This window comes from Morone saxatilis, unplaced genomic scaffold (assembly GCF_004916995.1).
Source record: "Morone saxatilis isolate NCDOM2014 unplaced genomic scaffold, NCSU_SB_2.0 Contig15, whole genome shotgun sequence".
Lineage (NCBI taxonomy): Eukaryota > Metazoa > Chordata > Actinopteri > Moronidae > Morone > Morone saxatilis.
In genome coordinates, this window is record NW_023339707.1 from 13,279,475 (window position 1) to 13,292,239 (window position 12,765).

General features: G+C 41.8%; 1 protein-coding gene across 5 annotated transcripts in view; it reads left to right on the forward strand.

The window, feature by feature from the left end:
• Positions 1–12,765, forward strand: part of fmnl3 (formin-like 3) — a 34,579-nt gene that overhangs the window by 18,072 nt on the left and 3,742 nt on the right. For 2 of the 5 annotated variants that reach the window (XM_035656924.1, XM_035656923.1), the window contains exons 5-24: positions 876–959; positions 1,409–1,555; positions 2,495–2,603; positions 2,752–2,828; positions 3,266–3,359; positions 4,846–4,920; positions 5,020–5,130; positions 5,232–5,381; positions 5,996–6,097; positions 6,302–6,671; positions 7,122–7,214; positions 7,351–7,475; positions 7,923–8,125; positions 8,205–8,508; positions 9,062–9,142; positions 9,278–9,407; positions 9,535–9,695; positions 9,871–9,972; positions 11,277–11,369; positions 11,499–11,622. In XM_035656924.1, the coding sequence (XP_035512817.1) occupies positions 876–959; positions 1,409–1,555; positions 2,495–2,603; positions 2,752–2,828; positions 3,266–3,359; positions 4,846–4,920; positions 5,020–5,130; positions 5,232–5,381; positions 5,996–6,097; positions 6,302–6,671; positions 7,122–7,214; positions 7,351–7,475; positions 7,923–8,125; positions 8,205–8,508; positions 9,062–9,142; positions 9,278–9,407; positions 9,535–9,695; positions 9,871–9,972; positions 11,277–11,369; positions 11,499–11,622 (2,735 nt within the window). Of the gene's footprint in view, positions 1–875; positions 960–1,408; positions 1,556–2,494; positions 2,604–2,751; positions 2,829–3,265; positions 3,360–4,845; positions 4,921–5,019; positions 5,131–5,231; positions 5,382–5,995; positions 6,098–6,301; positions 6,672–7,121; positions 7,215–7,350; positions 7,476–7,922; positions 8,126–8,204; positions 8,509–9,061; positions 9,143–9,277; positions 9,408–9,534; positions 9,696–9,870; positions 9,973–11,276; positions 11,370–11,498; positions 11,623–12,564; positions 12,687–12,765 lie in introns of all 5 variants that reach the window. The other 3 variants (XM_035656922.1, XM_035656921.1, XM_035656925.1) reach the window with 3 other exon arrangements.

Genomic DNA, 12,765 nt, shown 5'->3' on the forward strand with positions numbered 1-12,765 from the left:
TACTCTGGCAACAACTATCTTACACCCCCACTCAAGAATATTGTGTGAAGGCACAACTACAGTGCAATTATTACAACTACAATTATGTGGGCCAAGTTAAACCAGTTAATAGATGATCAGACAGCTTGGGTAATAATTTAACTTATTATTATTATATGACAGTGACATGACAGTGATTTACTGATCAAAAAATTTAACTAAATAAATAAAAAATAATAGATAACAGATATATTTTTTAATTATCGATGGCCTGGCCAATAAAAAGTGATTCTGTTTCTGATTAATCTGCCAATTATTTTCTCAATGAATCTCAAAATGCTCATAACAATATCCTAGAGCACAATGTGACACCAGTAGGTGTCTTGTTTTGTCTTACAAACAGTCAAAAACACCAGATTTTCCCATTTGACAACATAGAACCATTAAATGTTTTGCATTTTTGCTTGAAAAATGCCTTAAACAATGAATTGACTATCAAAATAGTCAGTGATTCCTGTTTTTGTTTTTTGATCAAGCACTTGTAGATATATGTGTACTTATACATACATACAAATCTGTGTAAAGATGTATATCTAAACATATAGTAACAATAAAACACACGTCTACATATACCTCCACTTCATGTAGCATTTAGTCCATCTTGTAAGTGAAGATTTGTCAATGCACCTAATAAAACAAATAAATATTATTAGTGGTGGGAAAACAAAACAAGACCCAAGTTGTTTTAAATCAGATGAATCCTTTAAGTGTTCCAATCTCCATTTTCTCTCTGTCTCTCTGTTTCTCCATTAATGGGTAAAATGCAGTCCTAAAGGATAAGGGTGTGTTCTTGATTTGGTGCCCTGCTAACCTTTCTCTGTTCCCATGCGTCACAGGTGGGTTAGGGAGTTCCTCAATGATGAAAACAGAGGTCTTGACGTCCTGGTGGAGTACCTCTCCTTTGCCCAGTGTGCTGTTATGTGAGTACTTTTACACGTGTACACTTTATACACACACATATCTCTCCTGACTGTAGCCAAAACCTTTCCTAAGGAACTGGGTTGGGCAGTGGATCCAGCTGCTGAGTTAACATGTTGTATCCTGTAGAGCCTGTAATAAACTGCTTGTGCATCTAAAAATGGGCAAAATGCATTCTTGCATTCTCTGGATGTGTTTGTATGCCTGGTTGCATATTTGGCAGACTGAATTTGTTTGTGGATAGATGCTATGTGGTGTAGTACTGTGCTATACCTTGCCTGAATGGGACAGAATCTCTGTGCTGAGCTTTATTGTGCAGCTTGATGACAGTTCTTGTGATAACCCGTGGCCTCTTTGTCAAACTGCCTCGCTGACCTAACCTCCTCCGTGCCTGTCATCTACACCCCTGTGCCTCTCTGTTGGCTTGTCTGTCTGTCTGTCTGTGGCCCAGGTTGGATTTTGAGGGGCTGGAGAATGGGGAGGATGGCTTTTTGGACAAGGCTAAATCTTGGAGCAGGTCTATAGAGGATCTGCACCATACGAGCACCCAACCCTTCTGCAACACACTGGTGCGCTCTGCCCGCCAGTCTGTCCTCCGGTACGTATTGCTAAGCTAGCTCCCCCGCTGTTACCTATCCCTGTTATTGCCTTGCTCTGCTAACCTTGAATGCTATGAACGTGAATTAGCATGCAAGCCAGTTGTCTTGGTTCTGTTTTATTTCAGGACGCCTGAATGTCTGATATGTTATGGGTCTGCTGACCTCTCTCTTGACCTCAAGGCGGTGTATCAGAGATAGAAACTAAAGTCTTTGACCTTTTGCGCTATGCGTCTCTCTTTGTTAATGGTCCTCCCTCATCTGTCCAGATGTGCGTCTGCACTGTCTTCAGATCAGACCCAGCTGTGAGCAGCAGCAGCATATGTTGGACAGTTGTGATTCTCTTCTTCGTTACTGAGCCACACACAGGCAGGAGATGAAGAGACATAAGACATGAAGTCTGACCGGAGTAAATAAACATCATTCGAGTGAACAGAAAATTATCTGCAAGAATAACGTTCAGGCTTCATAGAATTTAGATTAGAATCCTGCTGAATCTGTATCAGTATGACATATAGTATACATATATATGTAACTTATAGTATTACCTTAGAAAATGTTGTACGTGATTCAGAAATGCTGGATCACAAGACACTTATAAACTGCACAATAAGTAATATTATGTGCACATGATGACTTTGCAGTGCAGTTACATAATAGCAGTCTGTGTGCATAGACCTCGGTCTCTTGACAGCAGCAAGGAAACCAGGCATCTCCCATAATGCATCTGTAACCTCAAAAGCCATCTAGGTTTTTTCTGTCAGACCTCGTTCTCTGTAATTTTCTCTCTCTGCCTCTCACTATGTGACACACTTAAAACAAGAGTCACATGAATACCAGATAAAATTAAACAAGCTATGGTTAAACATCAAATTCAAAGTGAAACACACAGTGTGAACTTAATTTCTACCAGATATATTAACTTCTGCCATCTGTTGCAGCTATGGCACGGTTTCGAACAGCAAAACCATCAAGAACTCCCGCCTCGTGAGCCAAAAAGATGATGTGCATGTGTGCATCATGTGCTTGAGAGCAATCATGAACTACCAGGTACCAAACAGTGACACTCCACTTGAAGAGAACAGTATTGTAGAGAAAGATATATATCTGACATAGATCTGTGTTATAAAAGTGAGGATTATGTGTTTCCTGTGTCTGACCACATCCTCTTCTCTGTCTCTCTGTCTTCTTCATGCAGTATGGCTTCAATATGGTCATGTCTCATGCACACGCGGTCAATGAAATTGCTCTCAGCTTGAACAATAAGAACTCACGGTAAGAACTGAGGCCCCATCTCCATAGACGCAGGGCTGGGTCAAACAATAGGGGAAACCCTGCAGCCACTTCATATGATATGCCTCTCATTCTCCATGGAGCTCAGCTTCTCTCTGAAGTCGGGGATCAGAGGCGTATATACAGCCTGTTAAAGGAATGTTTACTAAAGGAAGATTAGTGGTAAACCGCTAGGGCTGATCACTTCATAATGAGGGCTAGGAGGGTAAACACTTAAAAAGCTGTAAAGACCTGTCCTTGCTCTAGACTTCAGTATGTATTAAAGATTATAACATGTTGATGCATGTGCATTTGTTTTTAAGATATAAATTCTGGTAGTGCAGATAGCATAAATATTGTGCTTTTCCAAAGCGCTGTAGTGTTTTCAGTTTAACTTAATCCAGTTATGTTGTCTTAACGAGTGTCTCCTGTACTTCCAGGACAAAAGCCTTGGTCCTTGAGCTGCTGGCTGCCGTCTGTCTAGTCCGAGGCGGTCACGAGATCATCCTCTCAGCATTTGACAACTTCAAAGAGGTGCCCAAAGCAACCTTTTCATGAAATTAGAACCATTACCACCTAAAGTTGCACTGTTTATAAATTGGTAGTAATACATGGCTAACCCTGTGAGTTCTAAAAATAATAATCCAACTGACATTAATTAAATTGCCACCATTTTTCACATCACTGGGGTGCATTAAGGCATAACTGTAGAGGGAAGAAAGTTGAGGAGCTCTGGGAGTTTTCATGTGTAGTGAGGGTGTAAGCAATGCTCTATGGTGGCCTGTCTGAGGTTATTAGTCACATTAAGACACCAGATGTGAGCCAACCTTGAACAATGATAAGGATCAACTCCCTGATGGGAGCTAGTGGACCACAACGGTTTGCTTAGCCTCTCGGTTTCTGCCTGCACAGTCTTCTAAACACCAGAACCGGACAACTACCTCGTAGTCAAAAAGCCCCAGAGAGACGCAGGAGCTAATCAACCCACTAGTCAAAACAAAGATGGTATTTCTGTAGTGGTATTAGTTAAAATTATACATTAATACAAGGTGACAAGAAGGCCAGCTATGGTATTCAAGCACAGCTGTACACGTAATCACATCTTAGGTCCACAACTACTATTACTAGTGGGGATAGTCAGAAATAGCCATGGATTTGTATGGCACTGGAAAAGGGGCACTTTTTGAACTTGGAAAGACTCTTTTTCCCTTTCCCCTTCAGTGTATTTTTGTGCAGGAAACTGGCTAAAAAAAACCTCTTCCATGTTTTTATCTTTTGCTGGCTTCCCTTCCCATGAATTATGATAATAAGCAGAAGTTGTTGTTGCAAATGGAGGAAAGTATCCTCTGTTTACACATAGCAAAACTCTTGGGGTGGATTATGTTTGATCCTGGAATGTATTTTATAATAACAAAATACTATATTATGCTATGATTTGCCACATTAATCAGTATAATACAGTAGATACACAGTCAGACTTTAAAGGAGCTGGGATGTTTTTTTGCATACATTTTTGGCTTATTTTTATTGCATCAACTCGAGATCCAACAGAACAGCTGACAAGCATAGATGATATATGATTTTGATAATAAGTAGAAATAAATAATAGATGTGGTTATACCCTTATATACACCGTTCAAGTGAGGCAGATTTCTTCATAAAAACTTGTTTTCATTTGCAGTGTTACTGTGATCTTCTCCATTACATAAACCAACATAATCCTCTCAACTGTAAATGTCTTTTAACATTTTGCCAATACTGTGCTGTTCCAAAATATAATGGTCCCCTACCATGCCACACCCCCTCCTACATAAATCATAAATCATTATATATTTGGACATAAGACAAGGAGTTTTAAAATACCTGCATTTTAGGCTTTTTATTCTATGACTGGTCTCAAAGGTTTCTTCCCACATTTCATCTAAAATATATTAGTTTTTTAAATACTTATGTATACTTGTAAATGGCCACTATGGATTCAAAGAACAACCTCTGTATTGCTGCATCCTTTGTATTTAAGGTGTGTAAGGAGAAGCATCGCTTTGAGAGACTGATGGATTACTTCCGCTGTGAGGAGGGAAACATCGACTACATGGTAAGATTAGCTCTGTATTGTGGATATGTTGGATGTGTGTCAATCTATCTATCCAATTAAAGATAGTTGGATCCAAATCTGTTTGTGTCTGTGGTCCAGGTTGCTTGCATGCAGTTCATCAACATTGTGGTCCATTCAGTCGAGGACATGAACTTCAGAGTCCATCTGCAGTATGAATTCACCAAGCTGGGACTAGATGATTATCTGGAGGTAAGGTGACAATACTGTGCTTGAACATATGCTTGAGTGGAGACTATTTGTACAGTGTGTGTAGAGTATCACTAATGCTAATTCATTTGCCCACATTTAAGAAATGCAAACACACGGAGAGTGACAAGCTGTCGGTGCAGATCCAGGCCTACCTGGATAACGTGTTTGACGTGGGTGGTCTGTTGGAAGATGCGGAGACGAAGAATGCAGCTCTGGAGAAGGTGGAGGAACTGGAGGAGCACCTGTCCCATGTAAGTGCACCACCCAGTCTGGACCACCAACACGGCTCTCTGGGCCCAGTTATGAGATTGTTGAGGTTCACCAGCCATGTACTTAACTTGGCTGTTTCTACATGGTGATTAGAAATCTACTCCGTGTTTGCATTTCACAAGTGGTTCAGAATAATGACGGGGTGGAGAACGCTGGAAAGTACTGCACGTGAAACAATCTCAATATTGTTCTTGTGTTGGCTCGTACTTTCTGGGCAGTTGCCTTCGTATCCCACGCTGCTTTGCAAAGACCTTCTTCACATGGAAAGGTCGTAGGCAGCCCCTTACATCACTCTAGGAATTTCATAACAAACTCTGCTCTCAGGGGTCAGGAATGGTGGGGGAGGATGAGGGTGAAGATTCCCTGTGAATTCCTATACAACATATGTAATCTGTTTTCTATAAATCAAAACTAAAAGCTGTGTCATGCTCTTGCTGCGTCATGGTGCTGGGTATATCTTGTTTCTTACTGATGATGCACAGTGTATAGGGAAGGGAGTGGGAGGGAGCGGAGCTGGGAAAGATGCCCATGTTCTGGATCGATTCTTGAATTTGCCACCTCTCATTTCTGTTGTTCCGTCTGTCTTCTTCTGCAGGTGACGGAGAAGCTGCTGGAGGTTGAGAATGAAACAATGATGAAAGTAGCTGATCTGGAGAAGGTGCTCATTCAGAAAGATAAGGACCTGCAAGTTATACGGGTAAGCTGGCGGTCGTAATGATGTAATATTGCTCGCCTGCCTCGCATCATAAAAAGGCTCACCTCACTGTGTGTTAGCAAAGATCAGTTTCAGATGCATGTAGCTAAATTGCTGTGATAGCAAATTAGGTCAGCAGGAAACAGGATGTTTCTTTGGCACATATACTCATTGTGTGCTCTTTGTCGCCCCCTGGTGATTGTTCAGGAGACCTTTGAGTCAACCAACACCCAGGTCAACACCCTGAGGAGGGTGATCAAGGAGAAGGATGCCGCCTTCCAGAGGCACTTCAACATCGAGAGGCGGCTGCTGGAGCTGGAACAGCAAGGCACCATCCGTTTGCACAAGAAACCTGATGGAGACATTGCCATTGAGCCGCTGGGAGTCGGGGGTGCGGGCGGTGTTGCGAGTAGCAGCCTTGGGATCCCACTGAGTGACTTTGGGCAGCTGTCTTTGGGTTCAACAGCTGGATTAACAGAACCAGGAGGACCAGACACCAGTTTGCCACCAGCCAGTGAAGCTCCTCCACCTCCTCCCCCACCTCCACCTCCTCCTCCTCCTCTTCCCTCTGCCTTAGGTGATAGACCATGACTTACAGTGACTATGTCTGGTGAAACATATATGTGAAAGTTGACTGTATATGACTGCAGACCCTCAGAGGAGGTCTATTTTCAGTTCCCCTTCTTTGTTCATGTGTGCCAAGCCAGGTGATGGGTCGCAATGGGGTTCTTTACCCCAGACAGGAAAAGGAAATACAAGGCTGGTTTCCTTTGTGTGTCAGTGTGCAGCAGACTGTAGCACAGGAGAAACAGCACCAAGTGAAAGAGCAGTTTTAGGCCCCGCATAGAACATAAAACACAGAGCTTACAAAACATTTAATACAGGCTTATAGTGAAATTAGATAGAATATGAAGAGAATAATAAAGGATCACAAAGATAGAAAGGATAATGTATGATTGATCTCAGGTCTTTTGTTCTGGTGTTCCAGTAAAAAGCATTTTAATATTTTCTTGTACATTAATTCCAGGCTCGAATGCACCAGTACCACCACCGCCACCTCCTCTGGCGCCACCTTTGCCAGACGCGTCTCCCTCTGTTATCCTGAGTCTGGGTCTTTCAGGTAAGAGCTGACACAAAATTAAATATTTTTGTCATGCCCCTTTATACTTGTACGTGTGTGTGTGTGTGTGATTCCACATGAGCTAGTAGAACAAATGATAACAGATTTATATGTTTTATTTAATTATTGACTTCAGCTATCAGAATCAAGAAGCCCATCAAGACCAAGTTCCGCCTGCCTGTGTTTAACTGGACAGCCTTGAAGCCCAATCAGATCAATGGCACAGTCTTCAACGAGATTGATGATGAACGTGTGTTAGAGGTAAGTCAAGCAAATAAAACTGCAAAAAAGTTCTGAAAAAATCTCTATATCATTCAATCATTTACTAAATAAGTGTATGTTATGTATTATTTATATGTATTATTTACTATAACACACAAATGCTCAGGTAAACTGCTTCATCAGCACTGTGCAGGTGTGATTTGATCAGATTTGAAGTGCTGGAAACATAAGAAACAACCTGCCAACTGTCATCACATTTTGATTCATATGTTGCCAAATCCTGATTGGAAATATGTGACATCACCTCTTTTCAACAGAGCCTGCCCACTTCAATTCAGTGAGAAGAGCACAGAGAAAAACAAATACAGTTATCTCCAATGTGAAATTCCCAAAACTGGCAGAAAGCAGTGTGTTCATGTAGAAGCCCATCACTCATAGAATGAAGCTAATTGAAAAAACATGTTTTAAACTGTCCCATGTGTGCAGGAGCTGGATCTGGAGAGGTTTGAGGAGCTGTTTAAGACCAGAGCACAGGGTCCCATTGTGGATATTACCTGCACCAAGAGCAAAGTAGCCCAGAAGGCAGTAAACAAAGTCACCCTTCTGGATGCCAATCGCTCTAAGAACTTAGCCATCACCCTGCGAAAGGCTAATAAGACCACTGAGGAGATCTGCAAAGCAATAGAGAAGTACGAACTTTTCCTGGACTTACTTTCTGAACCATAGAAAAGATTGAACAAGTTATTAATATATGTTATGTTTACTCAGGTTTGACCTCAAGGCCTTACCTGTCGACTTTGTGGAGTGCCTGATGCGTTTTCTGCCCACGGAGTCAGAGGTGAAGGTAATGCGACAGTACGAGCGTGAGCGGCGTCCACTGGACCAGCTAGCGGAGGAGGATCGTTTCATGTTATTTTTCAGCAAGATTGAGAGGCTCACGCAGAGAATGAACATCATCACTTTCGTTGGGAACTTTACTGACAACGTTGGCATGCTCACACCACAGCTCAATGCAATCATTGCTGCTTCTGGCTCAGTGAAATCCTCGCCAAAGTTGAAAAAAATGCTTGAGGTAAGAAGTGTTTATTTGTTCCAAGGTTATTATAGTTAACTCAAACTAGGTGTGAAAAAACTAGACTCTAGAAACAAACAAAAAGTAACTGAAATGATATTTGGTACTAGCAAAACTGACTAAAATAAAGTTAAAATATAGAGGAAATATCTTTAATTTTTGTCTTTGTCAATTTGGTCAAATGTGTCAAGACAAACATGAGGTGTTGCATATGTTCATTGAAACTGGGATGACTACATGACTGTGAGTTAACTGCCTTCATAAAGTACCTAATTTTGACCCTGACAAATACTCCCCATATTCTAATTAAAAAAACAAACACTAGAACTACTAAGGTAATCAATTAAAACTAAACATTTTTAAACAATAACAACTAAACTGAAACAAGCAGACCCAATCTGGAAACCAACAGAAACTAAACTGAATTGAAAACTAAAATTTTAAGACAAAATTAAAATAAAAACTAATAAAAAACTATAATAACTCTGATTTGTTCATATATCGTTGTTGTTTTGCTCATGCATATTAATTAATTCTTCTGGTTCCCTTGTAGATCATCTTAGCCTTGGGAAACTACATGAACAGCAGCAAGCGAGGCTGCGTTTATGGCTTTAAATTACAAAGTCTTGATCTGGTGAGTATTATGCAGCAGAACTTGGAGACATTTTTTGAGGTGCTCAGTTTATTGCAGTCAGCACAAAAATATGCCTCACAGTTTATTCGTGCAGTGCTTTTGCTGATATTGTCATTCGTTCATATTGTTTAACAGCTGCTGGACACTAAGTCTACAGACAGGAAGATGACATTGCTCCACTACATAGCTCTTATTGTAAAAGAGAAGTACCCTGAACTGGCCAACTTCCACAATGAACTGCACTTTGTGGATAAAGCTGCAGCAGGTGAGTTCAGACAAAACATTATAACGATATGTTAATGGAAATGTCAATTAAATTAGAACATTTAGTTAGTTAATAGTATGCTCAGATCGGTGAATCTAATATATTCCGTCTTGACTGTGTACAAAAGTATCTCTGGAAAATGTGCTGCTGGACGTTCGAGAGCTGGGGAAAGGCATGGACCTGATTCGGAGGGAGTGCAGTCTCCATGACCATTCAGTCCTGAAAGGCTTCATCCAGGGAAGTGACTCACAACTGGACAAGCTGCAGAAAGACGCCAAGACAGCAGAGGTATCACAACACTGTCCTCACCTTCTAACCTCAGAAGGAAAAAAAGTGAAAATAGCAAACTTGTGTTCCAGATGCAGCTCACTGACCTCTAGCAAACAACCAATCATGACTCCCAACTCGACAGTGTTTACATACAATGCTTCCACTCTGGCACTGTCCTCCTTCCCAATTCTAGGAAGCCTTCAACAATGTCGTGAACTACTTCGGAGAGAGTGCCAAGACGACTCCACCCTCAGTGTTCTTCCCCGTGTTTGTGCGCTTCATCAAGGCCTACAAGGTGAGGACACGAAAGCAGATGCAGCATCTGTTTCTTTCCCCCCTCCTGTACTGACAGGGTGCAGCCTTCTCTCCTGCTCAGTGGGAAAGTTTGCTGGTTTTAGACTTGGATGTTGTCAATCTCAGTGAGAGCAGAGGAGGGCAGAGCTTTGGCTGCCTCTGTGCCACAGGACGTGGCGTATAGACCGAGGCCAAATAACAGGAAAGGCCAGCTGGGTCTGACTCTAGAGCTGCAGCTGTGGTGTTTAGACTGGTCCCCCCCTCCCCTTTTCCCCCTCCTTCCATCCTCCCCTTTACCCCCGGACAGCCTCGCCCTGCCCCACCACACAGCACACTTCCTGAGATTGTTCTCAGACTGGATTTATGTGATCTGTTTGAGGAAATGTGTAATACAAGGATTTCTGCTTGTGTGTCTGTCTGAGTGCGTGTGACATAAAGGGATAGTTCCACATTTGGGAAATACGCTTGTTACCACTCAAAGTTGGTCAAAGTGAGAAGGAAATAACATAAGACCTGGTGAAGAATGTTGGTTTGTTACTTTTTTCATTATTTTATTGCCAGACATAGAAGCTTAAATGTACCTTCAGTGAGAGTCAAAGTAACACACCAGCCAGCAATGAGTCGAAATACAACCACAGTACTAAATTAACTACGCAAAATAAACAGGTTACAACCAAACTCACTATAAACACAAAACCAGGAGAACAGAGAATGGAATAAAAATTACTCCTCTCCACTACAGAGCTTCCTGGAAATTAGTTAAAGGTAGTAGTTAAGATACGAAACAAGCGAAAAAAATATTAAATATTAAAAATTATTCATTCAATGAAATTTTACAATAAAATCACAACCTTTCTGATATTAGCCTGGCAACTACATACGATGAGACTGTATGAGTCTGTCCATTAAATATAAGTCTTCAGCCAGCAGCCAGTTAGCATAGCTTAGCATACATATTGGTAACAGGGGGAACCAGTTAGTCTGGCTCTCTTCAAAGGAAAAAAATACCCTCTTGAGTGCCTCAGATTTCTTTTAAAAAATAGCTTTAGAGGTCCTGCAAGGCAGATTTTGTTAACGTTGGACAGAGCTGTTTCCTACTGTTTCCAGTCTTTTTGAGCTAATTGGCTGCTGGCAATAGCTTCATATTTAGTGTAGAAATATTTGAGATTGGTAGCAGTCTTCTCATCTAACTCTCAGCAAGAAAGCAAACACATTTAACTCCCAAAATGTGGAGTAGTTTAAAAAGCTTAAAAGGAGGCAGCAGAAAGAATACATTTCCAATGTGTGGTTTTTTCTTTTCAACAGGATGCAGTGGAAGAAAATGAACAGAGGAAAAAGCAGGAGCAAGCAATGAGAGAGAAGTTACTGGCTCAGGAGGCTAAACAGCATGACCCCAAGGTACAGTCACAGTGCATGCAGAGCTGCTGAGCTGAATGAAACCATCAGATGTTTACTCAGTGCTAAATAAAGCTTTGTGGCGTGCCAGAAAGCAAGTGAACAGTACAAATATCCTCTCTGCTGGTGCAGGTCCAGGCCCAAAAGAAGAGGCATCAGCAGCAGGAGCTGATCGCAGAGCTGCGCAAGCGGCAAGCCAAAGACCACAGACCCGTGTACGAGGGAAAGGATGGCACTATTGAGGACATCATCACAGGTGGGCCAGAGAGCACCCTAAAAAGACCGCATGTGGGTGCCAGCAGCTGTGGTCGTCCCAGGTCGAGGATGACTGTGGTCATTCACTGCTCAGCTCCTCTGAAGTGCACCTTGTGCTACGTGGTCCAGACACCACCACATCTGGAGCACAGCACATAGCAGCACAACAGTCGCTAGTTAGTCCATGACATGCTGTCTAGTTAGTTCTGAAATGTGCAACACTAAAGCTGTTGAGACTCAATATGTAGATATTGCAGGCAGTTTGATTTCAGTATATAGGATCTTTATTTAGAGGAGCCACTATGTGTAGATTTATTATGTGATTATAGCATTTTTCAGTATTCTAATGAGATTTTAGTTTGTAGGAAAATAAGACAATGCTAGTGAAAACTGATTGGGGGATTATGCAAGTGTCTTTCTTGAATCCACCACTAGGAGTCACCAAAGTGAAGCATTGTAAAATAAAAATAAGCATCTACAGCCTCAGGATAGGACTTAAGTTAACTGATGTTTTTTTTTCACAATCATTAATCAGTGCTTAAAATGTAAATAATATAAATGTTGCATTAATTATTGTATTAATGTTAATAATGCTTCTATGCCACTACTATCAGAGCTGTTAACAGTTTATTATGCAACTGATGCCTTTCCAAGACATGCTCAGTGCATCCTTTACTTTGAGTCCTCCTATTTAGCAAATAAAAAAATAGGGGGACTTGTGAAGTGAAGTGTTGCCCGTAATCCTATTAAAATCCTCCTGAGGGTTTATACAAGGTTTGCTTCCATAGACCTGAGCTCTATACAGAAAGAACACAGCTCCAGTTTTTTCAGGATTATTACTCCTGAAAGAAATTTGCAGGTGGTCCAGTGTTCCCCCTCCCCTCCCCAGAAGGGCAGTGTCTCAGGTGTGACATGTTTTCTCTCCCTCCCCCTCCTCTCCCAGTACTGAAGAGCGTGCCCTTCACAGCCCGCACTGCTAAACGCGGCTCACGGTTCTTCTGTGAAGCCAACCTCTGTGACGACGCCAACTGCTAGCCCTTCCCCCCTAATGCCAAGGTTGTCCAGGTGTCTCTCGTACGCCTCCTGACCGCACTGTGCATGCAGCATGATCCCTGTCACCTACCCAAACCCCCCCCCCCCCCCC